This window comes from Zootermopsis nevadensis, unplaced genomic scaffold (assembly GCF_977971745.1).
Source record: "Zootermopsis nevadensis isolate Lab colony 2312 unplaced genomic scaffold, Znev_1.0 Znev_ptg000002l, whole genome shotgun sequence".
Taxonomy (NCBI): domain Eukaryota; kingdom Metazoa; phylum Arthropoda; class Insecta; order Blattodea; family Termopsidae; genus Zootermopsis; species Zootermopsis nevadensis.
Window position 1 is genome coordinate 1,552,770 of NW_028259134.1, and position 19,044 is coordinate 1,571,813.

Below are 19,044 nucleotides of genomic sequence, written 5' to 3' on the forward strand. Positions count from 1 at the left end.
TGCCTAGCTAAATGCAAAAGATCTTATCAGTAGTTGACCTATTACAGCAGAATCTACATCGACAGTTTCATTCGTAAATGGCGTTAACTGTGCCAGAAGAATATTCGATAAAATTTTGTATGACGTTGACGAAAGAGAGATACCTCGTAAGTTACTGCACTTTGCTTTGTAGATAGGGAAAACAGTTGATTTTTTCCACTATTGAGGTTGTACTTCCTGGTTCAAAATCGAGACTATAAGCTTATGTATCTCTGAGTGCAGTGTCCCACCACCTGCATGGATCAGTTCCGCCAGAATTGAATGGATACCTGGAGATTTATAACATTTTAATTTACCAATTAAAATTTCAACTTTAATAAGGCATAGTTCCGTGATGAAGGGTTCTGCTGTATGTACTTCGGGCTCTACGACGCCATGCAAGTCCATGAGCATATGTGTCCTAGGCTTGTACCCCTTCTCAAATTAATTTATGCATCTGTACAACTCTGGTGGTTTTATTTTTGCTGTTAGTTTTAAACTCCCCTAGCTGAGCTTTGATATACTCCCTTTTCTTATTCCTAAAAGCTCTGCTGGTTTCGTGCCTTACGCTGACATACCTATAACTATTTATTCGTGTACGGGCCTGCAGCCATTGCAATCTAACGTGCTTCCTCCGTTTTACCAAGATAGAGCATTCTTTGTCAAACCATGCGTTATTTCGCGAAATTTGAAACCCTGCACTCTCCTAGGCTGAAATTTTCATGTTATCCCGTATATTTTCCCAGGTCTTATTGACGTCTACTTCCCTATTCTCTGTATTTTCATCAACGTTTTCTAGGATTGCAAATCTGTTCGAAATTTTTACCTGATACTCGTGCGTAGCTTCTACATAGCTCAGTTTTTTGACGTTGAATTTCTCATTTCTGTGTATCTGCCCCGGCTGTTTTTCTGACCGAGAGTCTTCCCCTTAATTTTGCTATCGCTAAATAATGGTCCTCAGAAAGTGGTCACGACGGTCAAGCTGACCATAGACGATGAAATAAAAAATGGTCAGGGGTTCGAATCTCACTCAAGCCGTGGATATTTGTTCGCGTTTTTCTGTGTTGAGCTAAAAGTAACGTACTGTTAAGTTAATTTTAAGGAAGATTGCCACTGGACATGTATTCCGCACGTTATTAGACAATGTCAGAAGATTTACTGAATGTCCATGTAGGACAGATTGTAAATAATCAGGGATGTTAAAAAAAATAATAGTCACATTCCGCACGCCTACAAGATCACACGTCTATGAAGATTGACCATCTCCTCCGAACGATTATAATGTGATGAATTTGATTATGGGTCATTCCATCAAGGGAAGTGTACTTATGGTTAACAAGATGTTGGAATGTTGTGCTTTTGTTCCGTAGTGTGTGCCAACCAAATTATCTGTCACAGACAATTCTAACATCTATGGCGTGCGTCTTGTTTGTAGTTACGTTGGTGGCAAAACCACCTATTTTAGCGAACACGAAATGTGTTGCCGTTTTAGTATACATTGTTTTCTTATCATTTGTTCCTTTTTGGGGAGTTTTGCAACTTGACGTGTTATAGATTATGTATCCTTAACAGAATTAAGGATTCGCATATTTTGAAGATTACACGCCGAAGTTTGAGGTTATATTTGTTTGAGAAACATAGCGTAAATGGAGGAAGCTGACAGTAAATACCCACTTCTGCCATCAGAACGCGAAGATGTATTAGAAGATTGCAATTTGTGGACAAGGTAATTATTTTTTAAATTGTATATATTACGTTTTCGAGAACAGGATTTTCTTTGAAATCAAAGCATACATATTTTTTAACCTTGCCTTATGACCAGCATCATTAGAGGCTCAGTTGTACATTTAGTTTGCATATCACGAAACACTTTGTCACTGTATTTTCCACGTTTTATAACATTTAGTATTTATACTAACTGCATTTTCTGTATTGACAGTATCACGAAATAATCCAGGAAGAAAATATTAGGATCTTCTAATTGGTACAAATTTTGACAAGGTGAAAACAATTAATTCTATCTCATATACTGCAGCACCAATTCATTAGTGTTTCAGATTGTAAATTAAATTTTGTACATTCCTGAGATGAGTCAGCTTTGTATCTTTTGGTAAGTTCCTTGACCATGCCAGCCAGCTGAGTGATTGACCACTGATGCAGTTGCCAAGGGTGTGACTACAAAGGAATCTTTTAGTGTCATGCCTTTCTATAGTTTGACAGCTTTATTTAATCTTGTAACCCGACAGCCTTTCATTAACTCAAGTCACTACGAAAGCTTGACTTTATACATTGCAGAAATGTTTAAGAAATTTATTAATCTTATGTTTAATTTAATGTGAGACCTGCTTGCAGACTGACAAATATTTTATCTTTATCAGTGCATTAATTTTTTTTAAATATGTAGTTTATTTGACAGTGCTTTTAAGTAGCTCAGCATTCTGTATGTATTGAGAGATGCACGGCAAATCATGACAAATCTAAGCTAACCTAAGATGTTTTGTGGAAATTTAATCTTTTACAATACTTTCGTATTAATATTAACGTGTTTCAGGACCGAGAAGCGAAAATGGCTTTGCACTCTCTTCATTGGGACGTCAGCTTTATATGCCAGTAGAACCTCCGTCCCACTGTTAGTTCCTGCAATTGCCTTGGAGAGAAAATGGAGCAAGACGAACTCTGGCACCGTATTGTCCAGTTTCTTTTGGGGATATACATTAACACAAGTGATTGGTGGCTACTTAAGCGATAGAATTGGTGGCCATAAAGTTATATTGACTGCTGCCGTAGGGTGGTCTCTATTTACGTTTTGCATGCCAGATATTATAAGGCTATTTTCAGCTCAAGAAACTTCAGTAAATTTTATTGTAATTATGAGAATTCTTCATGGAGCATTCCAAGGTACGCTATTTACTGAGTCTTATGAGCAGCTAGACTCTAGAATGTCGTAATACAGGATAATATCTAGTAATAGAAATTAATAGACTGCTAAATATGACAGTAATCATGGTAATACAGCAAGGTGGAATGAATTATTGTTTGATAACTGCGACATAAAAAATTAAAGACGAAGGAAGAATTCTCAAAGTGGCCGCTTAGTAAGAATATGCAGTTAGGGTGTGTTTGTACTTTCATGATCTCTAACATTACTGGGGATACTGGGAACGACCCGTTCTTCAAGTGTCTGAGCACTGCGGGTTGCAACTTTTCGTTGGCTCGATCTATAGATATTTGGTAGGACTCCTTGGACGAGGGATCGGCCCGTCGCAAGGCCTCTACCTGTACACAGGACAGCACAAACATCCGTGGCTTGAGTGGGATTCGAACCTACGGTCCCAGCGACCAAGAGGCACAAGGCCCACACCACTGCGGACCCCTCTCTAACATTGCTTCACTTAATATGCACACACATTTAAATATTTGTTTTAGGATACCACCATGCTGCTTTTCTTCGTTATTTGATTAAACCATTTTGAAATTGGACTTTTTTATATCCTGTGTGCAAAGTATATAATTGTGAAACCAGGTAATATGGCAGAAAAGAATCTAAATTTACACTTTGGAAGTTGAGAGTTGCAATCACATCTCCACTTATTTCTTTCTTCATACGTCTTAAACGTTCATTGCTGGTTGAATTAAATACGCACCAAATTTGAATCTTATATTCATTTCTTTGTACAGGTGTTCATTTTCCAAGTATGAGCAGTTTGACGAGTCGACATTTAGCCGAGAAAGAACGCACATCATTTTTTAGCATACTGACCTCTGGTTCGGCTATTGGAACGCTGTTCACTGGCACATTTGGGTCATATCTGTTGGACTATTACGGCTGGCCTGCCGTATTTTATGTTATCGGTATGTCCGTTATACGTTTCGAGACATAAGATTTCTGGAAAAGTATTTTATTTATATTTCTTAATTTCAATACATTTACTACATAGCTTCGTAGTTTCATTGTGTTATCTGTTAATCAGCTTATGTAGCGTACTGCATTTTGACAGGTACCATTGGAGTAGTTTGGACACTTGTTCTTCGCAAGATTGCCTTAGCATTAGAGAGGAGAAAAGCTGTAATTAATTCTGTTCCGTGTAAACTTCATTCTTCGCTGCGTGTGAAAGATAACATACCTGTTCCTTGGATCAGATTATTTCAAAGATCGGAATTCTGGTAAGTTTACTTATACTGAGTAATGTTACTAAAAAAGTTGGTATTTTGTTGCTGAACTTGTTGGTTGGTTGATTGTTTATAATGCCTTCTAACCCCCAAGAAATGTTAGTAAACTTCTACCAGACTACACGGTGCATCAACCCAGAAGACGGCCATTTTCTTCCTTCTAATCCTATCAGATTTGACGATCCTCGCTCCACTGTCTTAAGCCATCTTTGTTTCTTCTTAAGTAATTGCCTGATACCTCCAACTTAACTGTTGCTTATGTGTAGCTAATTTTGTCCTTGTTTCTTTAAGGAGTCTTTACTGTTAATGATCTATTATTAGTTCCTTAACTGAAGGTTTTTCTATGATTGATGCTTACTTACCGTTACCTAAGGTTGGCAAGGCAGTGCTGGAGCAGATTCGCTTGTGGTTCTCCCGTTCTCCCTGATGTACATTCAAACGAGCAACATTTGCGATAACGTTCGTGACGCAGTCCAACGCCAGAGTGCCTGCAATCTGAACCATTTTTTTTCTGAATTTCGCCTGTGAATAGGTCATAACCGCACGTCCTTCCAAACTTATTGTAGTCGCAGGCTTCCTCACAAATTACCCAGTGCTGAATAATACGTAGTCGGCACTGTTGAATCGCTTGTCATTCTTTTCTTCATTCACTCTGTGAAGAAAAGTTGTTACCTATTGAATATCACAGCTGAGTGGTAAGTACTCCTGTTTTGTATTTGGGAGGTCCTGGGTTTTCGTCGTGACCAGGGGATTAGCTATTCTGGCAGGGTTTTTTTTTTTGTGGTTTTCCTCGATATCTCCAAGCAAATTCCAGGATAGTAGCTACTTTAAATTAGGCCACAGCTGCTTTCTTCCTATCCCTCCCAATTCATAATTTATTAATTATCCGGTCATTTAATGCCATATAATCTGAACTGTTTGCAGAATAGTAAAAACAACAAATAAATAAATAGATACATATTAGACATTTCTTTTACAAGTAAAATTCCAAAAGTATGATGATTTGGTGCTTGACAACCAAAACTAGTTTCTGTATACAGATTGGATTATCAAAAAAAAGTTTTAACGTACATTTGCAACTGTCTTTACTTTTTTTACCCTGTCATGCCATAATAATTCCAGATTACATGTACTGATAAAGTAGAATGTTATTAATTAACTTGAATGTGGTTAAAAGAAGAATTTTAACCCTCTTCCGTAGAAAGACTTTTGGAATGTGGTCGTAACACATTAATTATTAAAAGCTATCAAAGTCAACATGAATAAGGTCGTAACGATATTGTGTTTCTACGGTAGGGTTCAGTATTCTCTCAATTTATTTTCAGGTCATGTGTCATCGGGCACGCGTGTCAGAACAATTGCTTCTTCCTCCTTTTATCATGGCTACCTACGTATTTTCATGACACCTTCCCTGAAGCAAAGGTAAAACTAAAGCGGCCTCTCCACGTACGAGTCTGGCTCGGCGAGCTTGACTCGTGAGCCGGGATCCGATATATTTCAAGACACGCGTAGCAGATTCGGCTCGTGACACCCCACCCACAGACGAGTTTGGCTCGATGGAACCCGACCCGAGCCAGACTCGTACGTGGATGGGCCGCTTTAATGCATAGAATGATAGTTTCAGAATTAATGTTTAAAGTTGGTACACCACGTGTGGACAGGGTTCGTATCACAGGCAGGCTCTGAGAAGGTTTTTATTGGATCATGAAGGAATAAATGTTGCACTGTCAGAACCTTTTTCATGGACTGTATACATTTATATTGTGGAAACGCTTTGAATTCCTTAGTTTTTCATGTCGATAGCCAATATTCAAGCTGACATCCAGACGCGGTAGATTAGCTTTAGAAATTAAAACCTTCCACTTCTCTGTTTATTTAAATGCATACTTAGGTACAGAAAACCAGCCTGACGTATTAATTTAATATACTTTTGTTTCCTTTCGCTGTTTATTTGATGTCTGTTATGTAGTAAGATTGTCAGGATCTGAATTTTTCACTAGGCCAGGGATTGAACTCATTACCTCCAACTTACCAAATTTATGCGTTTTCATTCTTAATGCCACGTTTTGACTTTCGTCCATTTCGTTCATTGGCCAAACTATTTTTTATAAAGCGGAATTTCTTACCTAGATGAAAAATTCATGTTTACAGATGTTCAGAAATAAAATTCAGTTTTAAGAATGTTGTTACGTGATTGTAATTGAATTCTGTTTTAGGGCTGGGTGGTGAACATGGTACCATGGCTATTTTGCATTCCTAGTACATTTCTAGGAAAGTGGTTGTCGGAAAAGCTTATTGCGCATGGACATTCCATAACGTATACCAGGAAGGTAATTGAAGTAATTTGCTTAGGCTCACAAGCTTTGGGCCTTATTTTAATAGGTAAGATATTTGGTGTTAGCTATTAATAGTTTTACTCAAATAAGATAAATAATATAAGATTCTATTTTTCTTTATGTTGAGCCGACCCATCAGCTCTTGAGTGCGTAGAGATTAATGGGGGCGACCTTAGGACTGGTGAGGGCTGGCTGAACTATGGATGTTGGATCAATACCTGTCTTTTGTTGCGTAGGCGCAGGATTGGAGGGGGGTTTAAATGTCTTGTCCGTGTTAGCACATGGATTACTGTTGTTTGAACCTCCAGCTGGAGAAGTGTTTTGGCTGTGGGTGTACTGCAGTTTCCCCAAGATTTAGAGGTAGCTACTTATTTATTTAATTATAATTTTACTGCATACATTTAATCTTTTATAATATTATGTAATACGTGGCATGACAGTATTTTGAAACTAACGAAGTATCCAGAAAAGAACAGTTCTGCCACCATTACCTTTGCACATGTATGAGTGTGCGTGTGCACGTGCACACTCACCTTTGTTTCTCTTTAGTAGCTTTGTTGTCGATATTAATTTTTTTGTGTTTAGGTCAGACCAAAGACTACTACTGGGCTTTGATATGTATGACTTTGTCAATATCAGCAACTGGCTTTCACAACAACGCTATTTTAGTAAATCCTCAAGATCTGGCTCCGCAACACTCTGGAAGTGTTTTTGGGCTCATGAATACAGTTGGTGCTGTTCCTGGTAAGATGATTTAAATTATTTCGTAATATGTATTTATTTTTAGGCAGTATTCCAAAAAGCGTTATAAATATAATTCTCAACTTAACACGCGGAACACAAAAATGAGGAAACACGTCACACTAACAGGAACGGAGGTTGAAACATTTTGGTGACTTGGTACATTCTTAATCTTTAACAAAATTTAATTCATGTTTTCAGGTTTCATGGGTGTTTACCTGGCGGGTTATATCTTGGAGACAACGAATAGTTGGGTTGCTGTCTTTCAGACAACAGCTGCTATTAATATGTTTGGTTGCCTAGTCTTCCTCGTGTTTGGTAGTGGCAATGCCATTGTCTGAGTGCGCACCACATTTTTTTGCACTTGAAAAATGGTAAGGTATGTATGATCTGCGGATGGAATTCTTAAAAAAAATAACTATTTTTTCTAACACATTCTGTAGACAAAGGAATATTACTGTCTTAAATTTGAACTATTATTATCCTTCACATTTAATTCACCTTGTTTTTCAAATAGAAATTTGACAGCTTAGAAAAAGGTGTAATTGTCAATTGAATATCGGAATTCAGAGCTAAAATAATACGGCATTTTTATAATCTATTCCGAGTGCTAATTATGAATGTTGTTGAAGGGGAAATAGGTATTTTCATGTACACATTTTGTCTTCTGCAAGACACTGACATATATGACGGGATGCAGTACTTACAAATGTGATATGTAACTACTCAAAAAAAAATTAAGTTTATTAAATTTATTTTATTTAGCCACGGTGGTCTAGCGGTTAGAACGCTGGCCTTGTAATCCTGGGGTCTCGGGTTCGATTCCCCTGCGGTGCCCGAATTTATAACTTGTGTTGGGCAAGGCCGTGGTCTAGGCAACACGGAGTTTTCCTCCGTGGCATCCCAACAATTACTCCATTCACACACAGAAGAAGGCAATGGCAAACCACTTCTGGATCATCTGCCAAGAACGTATATGAACAGGTCCCAGTCCGAGAAAAGGATGGAAGGATCCTGTTCATATGGACCTGTTTATTAAATACCTAATGATAATTCTTTGTATTTTTTGAGGTGGTGTCTGAAACTAACAAATTGACTGTACAGATTGTCAGCAATCCCACATGCTCTAGAATATTTTTTCCTGCTTTTGTTGCTGTTTGAGAACAGGGTGCGGAGGAGAATGTTTGGACCTAAGAGCAATGGAGAAAACTGCATAATGAGGATTTCTGTAATTATGCTCATCATCATATGTTATTAACATGATGATAGCAAGGAGAACGGAGAATGTATCATGCATGGGAAAGTTGAGAAATAAATACAAAATTTTTGTTGGAAAACCTAGGCCTTGATGGGAGGATAGTACTGAAGTGGATCTTAAAGAAATGGGATTTGACATTGTGAACTGGATTAACCTAGCTCAGGTTAGTGCCTAGGGAGTGGGATGTTATAAATACTAAAGGACCTTTTGGTTCCGTAAAAGATGGGAAATTTCTTGACCAGTTGAGTGACTATTGGGTTTTCAAGGAGGTTTCTTCTCCATTTAGTCGGCTGTCTAAATACTGTACATGAGACGTGTAGCGGTAACATAGAACTTTAAAGGATAAGGCAGGTGGCGTTTTATGCCCTGCAAAAGGTGAAGTTTTCTCTGTGCTTAAGCGCCACATCATGAAAATGTGTTTGTCTGTGTCGGGAGGTGGTGTCTGACACATCCTTAATTTTCTTATATGGAGGCGAGTGGTCTACTTCATACTGCTGCTCTGCCCCTGGAGAAACAGCCTTCACAGTCCAGTGGACATGAGGCTGGATGGGCCTCCAGAGTCAGCCTGGACATGGGAATGAAGATAAAAATTTCTGTCCTCGTCAGAAATCAAACCCTGGTTTCTCGCTCCATAGCCAGTCACTGCACTATCTATCCTGACATTTAGTTGTGTTCTTCTCGTAGGTACTGTTCTGGCATTCACCTAGAACTGATAAACTGTAAGAATGTAGTATCGCCAGCATTCCAGCCCATATATAAAGTTCTTAGAGAAAACAGGACCTGAATTTGGGGACTGGTTTCAGCTGCTCAAGATAGAGTCCATCGGACATGGTGATGGGTTCTCTGAAACAGAAGCTTTCTTGATTGGCCGAGTCTCGACTTCGAAAGGAAGAACCTTCTTTGCATAGGAAGTTACCTCATTAATTCATGTCGGACACATTACTGCAGAGGTAACCTGTTTAAAGTTTTGAAGGATCTTATTAAACCTGTCATTACAGTGAACTTTTTTGTGTCTCGTCAATTGTATTTGTTAAAATGAAAATATAACAAATCCTGCAAATTGAAGTGCCACATATCATAGATACCTCATTTGCATGAACCGAGTCTATTTCTGTCCAGTTATATCCTTGAAAGAGTTATAGTTGGTATGATAGCAAGCTGGAAATGTTTACTGTCCATGTCAGCTTTGTTTCGTGTTATCAGCATCTGTTTGTTAAATTGTAATTTCCATTAAACTAATTATTTAATAACAGAATTCTTAATATATGTCTATGTGAATAGCCAGACAGGGAATGAAATATATTTTTGGAATTTGGAAGTGTAGATGGGAATTGTGGCAAACTGTTTAACAGTTTTTTGAGATGAACTGTGATCAGGATCTGGATCAAGAATTGCCGAGTTAACTGTTTGCATCTTCTGGATAGAAGTGTAGTTACCAATTGAGCTATTATCAAGGTGGCAGGACAGTGCAGGTTATACCTTTGTTTTTTGCCATTGTGACTGAATTGCTAATATGTTTTAAGGATTAATATTGAGCTATGTAGGCCACTGATAACATGACATAGCATGATGTTACCTCTATAGGGCAACAGGGATAACAGGTGTAACGTGGATATCAGTAGGCAGTGCTATTCTATACTAATACACACACACAAAACCCCTCCAATTTCGCCATTAATTTTCGGTCATAATAGACATGCTGAGCAGATTTTATCGCTAGCTATGGGGCTGGAGGATTGCAAGATGGAGAGGATAATAAAAACAGAACAATTGTTTCATGTGTTTTTATTTCAGTGTTTTCAAGAGCAATAACCAAGAATAATTAATCGTAATTGTAACAGTGTAGAATAAATCCTGCTCGAAGTGAACACGTTTAAACAGTGACATTCGTTACATTATGTTGGTAATCTGTGCCCTCCCATGTGTTTATGTGTTGGTAGACTCATTCACACTATAAAACTTATAGCCAATTCGCTTTAAAACATTTTAAATTGACTAATGCGAACGTTCTAAGTCACTGAAAGGACTGTTCCAAGAAACGTAGAAATCAATTCAACTTTTTACTTTTGCGAACTACTGCTTGACTGCCCAGTTTATTGGAATGTATGAACAGCTGCTTTTCAGCAGGTATTATTGGGGGGCAGACTGAAAGGCTATAATTTCTTTTGTTAACAAAATTTCTTATTGTAAACTTTAGCAAAATGAGTGATAATTGGCTTTGTGAAACTTGTTCATTTTTAAAGTGTACGGAAAATATCAAATGTTGGCCAGCCTTTTCACATGCGTAAGCATATTACATAGATGCACCGAGCTTATTTCCTTTCCTAATTCTTACGTAAACAGATCTATTTTTCTTCTCCTTTTCCGAATACAGTTGATATTACATTTAATGGAAATACAACAGCCATATGGACACCAACACGTCTACTGCTGCCATTTCATTTTACTGACCTTCGGTGAATTGCGTATGTGAGCTTATTTGAATTCGAGCAAGTTGATTAGTGCATGGTTGGCAATCCGTGTCACAGATATCCATTACCAGAGATGTTGATCATAGTACTGAAGTATGTAAAATGGTGTGGATTTGTGTAAACGTTCATTGGATAAAAGAATAAAAATTCAGAAGGTCAAAGAAATGGGACGAAATAAATTACGTGCGTATTCAACGACGTGTATAGTAATATAGATGTCTGATGATATCAATGAATTATAATGAAGTTAGATATTATGGAAGTTTTTGATGGTACAAAGAAAAAGGAATTATATCGCTCCAGTCCATGATCCACTTTGCATTTTATTAATGTTTATAGCTTTTTGCGTGATACATTCTTCTGTGTCCAAAATGTATGCTAGGTCTTAGAGTCATGTGTCAGGTTGGGTTATAATCGAATTGTACAGAATATGCTGAGCCGAGTTCTAGATATTGCCATATTAAATTTTATTGTTGTGTATCTAATATTTTGTGACATGCAATGCTTGATGGAGTTTGGTGAATGATCAGATATCTGTTTCCTCATTAGTACCCTTTAAATCACATACATATATGTTCCAGCACCCTGGCCGCAGTTAGAAACATTTATGGAAATCATCTTTTTGAATCACATGCTGATAGGTTAGGTTATGGTGACATCATACACCAGACTTTTTGATCAAGCCTTGTACTGTATAGCCATATAAAGAACATTGTACTTCTCTGTTGGATATTATGTTGTAGATCATTTTGATTTTAATTATGTTATCCCTAGTCCAAGGTGAGTGTTTTGTTTGTATTTTAGGTTCTGACCTGAGTCGAGAGGAGCGTATGGTCATAACTGTAGCTGAAATCATTCAGGAACTCCTTAAGGCCCATGAAGAAGGAAAGGATGTGAATTTAAATAGATTGAAGACCAGAATTGCCTCCAAATATGGGATGGAAACTTCTCCTCGTTTAGTGGATATCATTGCAGCAGTTCCATCTGACTACAAGAAGATTCTGCTACCAAAATTGAGAGCAAAACCAATTCGCACTGCCAGTGGAGTAAGTAATTATTATGCATTCTTTGTGTGAAGTGCATTGGTACTGGATGATGTCTAAGAAGATAGGACAGTAATTGAGTTACTTTAAAGGGTTCTAAGAAACTGAGTGAGAGCAAACAGTTCGCTGTGTGTCAGATATTGTGGACTTCTGGCAGTATTATCCTTAATTACTTACAATTAAAAGTAATTAATTTTGATTTCTTTGTTTGTAGATCGCAGTTGTTGCTGTGATGTGCAAGCCGCATCGTTGTCCCCACATCAATATGACAGGTAACATTTGCGTGTACTGCCCTGGAGGACCCGATTCGGACTTTGAATATTCTACTCAGTCGTACACAGGCTACGAACCAACATCAATGAGAGCCATCCGTGCTCGCTACAATCCGTATCTTCAGACCACGCACAGAATAGAGCAGGTATGTGAGATTTTAGTTTATTGTGCCAACAGCGTATAATTTTGAGAAACTAAGAAATGTACAGCGTCATGATATAATTTCAAATAATTTGTCAAATAATTGTGGAAGTTTTTGCAACAAAATGAACAGTGTATGAATACAGTTTATCTCTAAATGTTACTGATGATGGTGTTCAATTACTATTTTCAATTTTTTGGACTTTTATGAAGCATAATGACGATTGAAAAAGTGCAAACAATTTAAATTAGTGTATTTATGTCTTTAAAAAAATAACGTTATGTCTTTCATACTGATTTGAATTTTCTTTGACTATCACATTCAGAGCTGATGACGATAATCCAAGTTCACACCGAGGAAGCACGAGTGCCCGAGTGTTTATGAGTTTTTGTTCTGAGGGAATGATTTTTCTTTGCTTCTGTGTTAGCCACTGAAGTGGTAGGAAAATCAACAGGACTGAAAAAAAATATGTAATTATGGGAACATTTCAGAACATAAATACATAAACATTCCAGAATGTAAATATGAGGGTTTATTGCCTGTACACCGCCACGGTGGTCTAGCGGTTAGAACGCTGGCCTTGTAATCCTGGGGTCTCGGGTTCGATTCCCGGCGGTGCCCGAATTTATAACTTGTGTTGGGCAAGGCCGTGGTCTAGGCAACACGGAGTTTTCCTCCGTGGCATCCCAACAATTACTCCATTCACACACAGAAGAAGGCAATGGCAAACCACTTCTGGATCATCTGCCAAGAACGTATATGAACAGGTCCCTATCAGAGGGATCTTGTTCGTAATGTCACCAGGGGTCGCTCCGACCCGATGGTTAAAAAAAACTGAACATCATACTCATTTTTCTATCAATGAACTCGACATAACGTAACCGTGTAGTCAGTACTCCTGCTTCGTATTTGGAAAGTCTGAGGCGCATTTCTCAGTTCAGCGTTTGACTATTCTGTTCTTAGTCCCTCCGTGCAAATACTGGACCATCACCTCGAAGTAACCCGTGACCACTTCCTCATTTTTAATGTTTCATCATCCACAATAATCCACCTTTTTAGTGTCGTATAACTTTCGCAGTTGAGGAATAAACGTCGAAAATGAAATCCCTGAGAAACGGGCATCGTAAAGTGACATTCTAAAGATGAGGAATCATATTAATGGAAGCGTACAATGAAACTATGCATTTTCATTTGTTTACAGTTGAAACAGCTGGGTCATAGTGTCGACAAAGTTGAATTCATTGTAATGGGAGGAACATTCATGTGTCTGCCCGAAGATTATCGTGACTATTTCATTCGTAATTTACACGATGCCTTATCTGGACATACCAGTAATAATGTAGATGAAGCTGTCAAGTAAGTTTTTGTTATATTTTAGTAATATTTGAGATGACAGTAAAGGGCGTTGGTATTTTTTTTTAACTTCTGTCAAGTTTTATTTGTTTATTTGTTGTAAAGTTAACACCAGCGCAGGGGATGCACATGTCTGATGATGGGGCACCATTGGATGATCAAGGTCGCCTGTTTTCTGCGCTTACGAGAAGGAAGCGTGTTGGTGAATCTGTACATTTCAGTTCCCCGCTCCCATTTTTATGCGTATTAATGAACTGTGATTCATATCGGAACACGAGCGGCGTGTGCTTTTACACTTTGAACTACTGTTAACCCGTTTAAGTTTTGTGTTTCCCTCGTCTAATATTTATTTTCAGTGCGTGTTTTTCCTCGCCTTGTTTTCTCATTTATTCCTTTCTTTGCCTAAATATTTTCCTGTATTTCTTATGTATTTTCTGTTTGTAAAATTTGTTTCCTTATTCATACTCAGCTACATATTACACAAAATCAGGTATTTGTCTATTCCAGAGATTAACAGATCTGTCTTTCTATTCACGTACTCCACAAAACATAATTCTTCTTCTCATCCTTTTTTCTTTACCTCTCGACTAAAATACTTTGTTTCTGTATAATAATTGGATTTAGACTTGAGTCCTTGTGCTGGCCGACCTTACAAGGTGAGAAAATAGGTACGGAGGTTATTTTTGGGTATGAATTTAATTGGTATAGAACATACATTTCTTTTCAGATACTCAGAAAAGAGCAAAGTCAAGTGCATTGGCATTACCATCGAAACAAGGCCAGATTATTGCCTGAAACGTCATCTGTCTGACATGCTGCGATACGGGTGTACTCGACTTGAAATTGGAGTGCAGTCGGTATATGAAGATATCGCTCGGGACACAAATCGAGGGCACACGGTGAAGGCTGTTTGTGAAAATTTTCAGCTAGCCAAAGATGCTGGGTTCAAGGTCGTTGCTCACATGATGCCAGACCTTCCCAATGTCGACTTCGAAAGAGATATTGAACAATTTGTTGTAAGTCTCTTCGGGCCCTTAATCTGTTAGTTCTGCGCGGTATTAAGGCAGAATTTGTACTTGTTATGGTCAAAAGTTAGAATTTTTTTTAATACTTGTGAAAGGATAGCGCTTTGTGTGCGCAAGGAAATTGCAAACTTCGTAGTTCATATGAGAGGACAAGGAACCTTTGGAAGGAAGTGATAATATGGTTAACTTTAACAGACTTACTTAACGCTCTAAATTTTCTGAATAATATTTTTATATTATGTGTTAATCTCTTCAGTGGTCTATAGAAGAACTCTGGTTTCTTGCCCCCTGGGAACTTTGTTATTTGCATGGGGCCATCCGCATTCCCATATCAGAATCCGCGTATTTAGTGCGTTACGTTACGAATGTAGCGATTGGCAGCGATGAAAATACGTGTCATTTTTGCCGTAGGTGGGGTTCAAATGCATGAGCCAAGGCTGTTTTTTTTTTAATGTAAAATTTGTATATTGATATATTTTAAACGTGTGATTCCTGTTGCGTTAAGGAATTCTTCGAGAACCCTGCATTCAGAGCTGATGGTCTGAAGATTTATCCAACGCTAGTTATAAGAGGAACGGGGCTGTATGAGCTCTGGAAGACAGGCAGATACAAGAGTTATCCGCCCAGCACACTCGTTGATCTGATAGCTCGTATCTTGGCTTTGGTTCCGCCGTGGACGAGGGTTTACAGGGTGCAGCGAGATATTCCTATGCCACTAGTCAGGTGAAGATTGGCATTTTATATCACAGTACAGTTTATATACCATGTAAATAAAAGGAAGTTGTGAAATATAAGAATATTGGTAATATAAAGTCTATGACAGTTATGGTGCTACTTTTAATTTATAATTTTTAAGTGTAAAAAATTGTTAATATGAGCCTTAATTACACAAGGCAGACAGACCGCAGAAACATGCAATTCAAATGTACCTCAGACGGCGGGTTCAAAATGATGCCGTTATAATCACAAATCAGTGCTCTTCAAAATTAAGCAACTCTGAGTCGGCATCTACGCACTCGGTTGCTGATTATTTTTGGCTGCTCGGACTCTTGCAATAAATGTAATTTCTTTCAAATGCATTTGATGTACGCCAGCTAGGCGTCCGCAGTGTAATAATTTCACTTTACTTTCTCACATTTAGTTCTGGAGTCGAACACGGAAATCTTCGCGAGTTGGCGTTGGCCCGAATGAAGGATCTAGGAATCGACTGTCGTGACGTAAGAACGAGGGAGGTTGGCATTCAGGAGATCCACCATAAAGTTCGACCTTATGAGGTGTGTTATGTAGACGGAGCTGTTACTAGTTGCAGAAATTTTTTTGGCTTTCTTGTAACTTTCAGACAGCGTAAAGCTCTCGTCAGCGCCCGTCAGTTCTTTGTGGGCTCTGAATGAATTTCAGTGTTCCTGTTGTATAAAGGGCGGAATGGGCTCGCATCAGATGCATTACTCCCTCACTTTTTGGTTGTGAGGTATATTCTGATGATATTATCGATAATTTTGTGTCAGTGTTGCTGTGGCTGGACCTGCGAGAAAATACAAAAAATTCTTGACTAAATATTGATTGCTTGAAGAGTAAAGTTTTGTATGTTTTATTAATTTTTTTTTGAATTGATGTGTAAGTGTGTTTCTAGGGGTTAAGCATTAATATTAATGGCATTGCCATTGTAATTAGAGTACATGTCTGATGGCCATTAGAGTCACGAGAATTATACAAAATATAATATAATGTATAATACGCAGAATCTTCGACTTGTATTAGCCATTTTGATACTGAAGACATTCTTAGACACGGAAGGCTAAAATATCAACAGTTGAAAGAAAGAATGTGGTCTTCACGTTACGACACCATGTGGTCGTGTACGTGGTTACCAGTGTTTCAGAGGAACATGCTACTTCCATCATCACGATAGAAATAAACCATAAGACTACAGGTGATCACAATTATCATGTAAATGGCACATCTCATGTAGAAGTGGAAGGTTCGTCCATGTAAAGGGGGAGTGTTACAATTTTTTTTTTTTTTAAATTTTAGGTGGAATTAGTTCGACGTGATTACACTGCTAATGGGGGATGGGAGACGTTCTTATCCTACGAAGATCCTGAACAAGATATATTGGTTGGTCTCCTGAGATTACGAAAATGTTCGGAGGAAACTTACAGGTTGGTTAAACAGTCATTATTTTTATATTCCTTAATTGCAGGATACAGGTGTGAAGTTATTTCTGGCGTAAATATTGTGCGCTTTTGTTTGCACAAAATGCATCGGATGTATGCGTTTGCGAAGATTTGCGAAGATTATATCCGTCAGATTATTGATGTTTCATCCGTCAAACTTCTGATGAAATTTTGTACTTGTGATCTCCATTAAAATTTCACATCTGCGTAATACAAATCATGATGAGACCTATCGGAAGTTTTGTGTTATGTCACAGTGTTCTTAAAGCCTGGTTTTGATGAGCACGTGTTCAGCACCGTGCACTGTGACCATACCTTACTAAAACCCAAAATTAATAACCTAACCCAGAGTAATGAAAACTGAAACTTTGATAAAACCATTAACCTAACCTAATGAAAAGTAAATGCACAGAATTTGAGTTTGTCCTGAAAAAACTATTCAGAACTATGAAGCATTACCATCCAAATAAGTTATTTTATGTTTTAGTTGCGGTTTTAGATTTTCATTAGGTTAAGTTGATTCTAAAGGGTTCTGATGATGGTAAAATTATTCATTATCAGAACTTTTTTCCATCGTCTTTTCTTTAAAAAAACCCACGATGTTTCAGAGGCTGTTTCTGTCTCCGAAACGTCGTGGGTTTTTTTAAAAGAAAATGTGACTCACAAGAACCGGTTAAAAGTGATTGGTCAGATGGGCCGTATCCCCCGCCAACTACCAGTATTTCATTTATTTTCAACTGTTCTGTAGAAAAGAGAAAAAAATAGTACTTTGTCTTGCATTCTTGTATATTTGGTCATAATATCTTATTGTTCTAAAAAATTTTGAATTTGACAGAACGGTTTCCAGTACCAGTCCATTATATAGTATGTTTAATCAGGAAGGAAACTTCAGTCTTCTGGTACACCGATAACAAACTACCGCGTGCTACGCATGAAAAAATTAAATTTTTCCCGAAGCACCGGTGGCTAACAAATTGGAAATACAATTTTTTTCAAATAAATTACTTCCACTCAATTTTTCCAGACCAGAGCTGAAGGGCGGGGTATCAATTGTGCGTGAGCTGCACGTCTATGGGAGTGTGGTTCCAGTGAATGCCCGTGATCCCACAAAATTCCAGCATCAGGGATTTGGGATGTTGCTCATGGAAGAGGCAGAAAGAATTGCAAAGGAAGAACATGGATCTGTAAAAATTTCTGTAATTTCAGGTAGTAGTAATTCAGTTTAGCCGCTAGATGCGTATATTAATTCTGATGCTGTACGTGTTGTTGAAAATAAATTCTATTAGCCAGGATTTTTCTTTTTCAGGTGTTGGCACTAGGAATTACTACAGGAAGATTGGGTACGAACTCGACGGACCATACATGTCCAAGCATTTGCTTTAGAGAAGAAACATTTTGTAGAAATAATTCCTGTGTGTGAATTGTAAATATAATAAACATTCACTGAATTTTTTATGAGGTTTTATTCTTATTGTTAACATGGTGTGAAAAAATAACATTTTTGTGCCACGTTTAATAAGTTGTGGTAAGTACACTTATAATTATTGTCGGCATACGATAATCCTCGCACTTTTGTTTTGACAAAGTCAAGAGTATGCATCACTTTGTTGAAGATTGCAGGGACCTCTGAAACGTCCGTAAACTTCTACCAGACTACACGGCGCAACGACCCAGAAGACTCACTGGCATGAGAACCTCAAAGCCTACGTCACTTGGTTGTTTGGAAGAAGGGTAAAATGCCTTTCCCATTTTACTGATGTAACTGTAACTGTCACATAATTTTTAGTAAGAAATCTGTTGTGAACTGCTTTGTTATGGCCATTAGTACAATTCTGGATCATATCTTTTTTCCAGGTTTATATGAGAATTCCATAATGCTTCTGAAGATACTGTTGGCTCATCAAGCTGTTGCCCTTTCATCTGGGTAGCATGGCCTCATGCCCCTCTGAAAATTCTCAAAAAATGTTCTGGAAGCTTGTCAGCCGCCTCAGCCGTGCTACGCTAGTTTCGAAAGGATCCATAACCTGAGACTTGGTTTGC

General features: G+C 37.9%; 2 protein-coding genes across 7 annotated transcripts; both read left to right on the forward strand.

Moving 5' to 3' along the window:
- Positions 1-42: 42 nt before the first annotated feature.
- Positions 43-9,588, forward strand: MFS18 (major facilitator superfamily transporter 18). 6 transcript variants are annotated; one of them, XM_022061917.2, is made up of 9 exons: positions 980-1,744; positions 2,570-2,916; positions 3,697-3,870; positions 4,017-4,182; positions 5,514-5,610; positions 6,405-6,570; positions 7,110-7,268; positions 7,467-7,639; positions 9,327-9,588. In XM_022061917.2, exons 1-8 carry the CDS (start codon positions 1,665-1,667, stop codon positions 7,604-7,606), a joined length of 1,329 nt encoding a protein of 442 aa, XP_021917609.2. In that variant the 5' UTR covers positions 980-1,664; the 3' UTR covers positions 7,607-7,639; positions 9,327-9,588. The 6 variants fall into 6 exon arrangements, with proteins under 6 accessions (XP_021917610.2, XP_021917609.2, XP_021917607.2 ...); XM_022061915.2 differs by having other exon boundaries at positions 981-1,744; positions 9,208-9,588; XM_022061916.2 differs by having other exon boundaries at positions 982-1,744; positions 7,467-7,644.
- Positions 9,589-11,026: 1,438 nt separating this feature from the next.
- Positions 11,027-18,457, forward strand: Elp3 (elongator complex protein 3). Its single transcript, XM_022061930.2, has 10 exons — positions 11,027-11,177; positions 11,799-12,040; positions 12,252-12,455; positions 13,654-13,808; positions 14,533-14,821; positions 15,336-15,553; positions 15,972-16,104; positions 16,862-16,989; positions 18,029-18,210; positions 18,311-18,457. The coding sequence occupies exons 1-10, from the start codon at positions 11,159-11,161 to the stop codon at positions 18,385-18,387; spliced, it is 1,647 nt and encodes a 548-aa protein (XP_021917622.1). The 5' UTR covers positions 11,027-11,158; the 3' UTR covers positions 18,388-18,457.
- Positions 18,458-19,044: the final 587 nt, after the last annotated feature.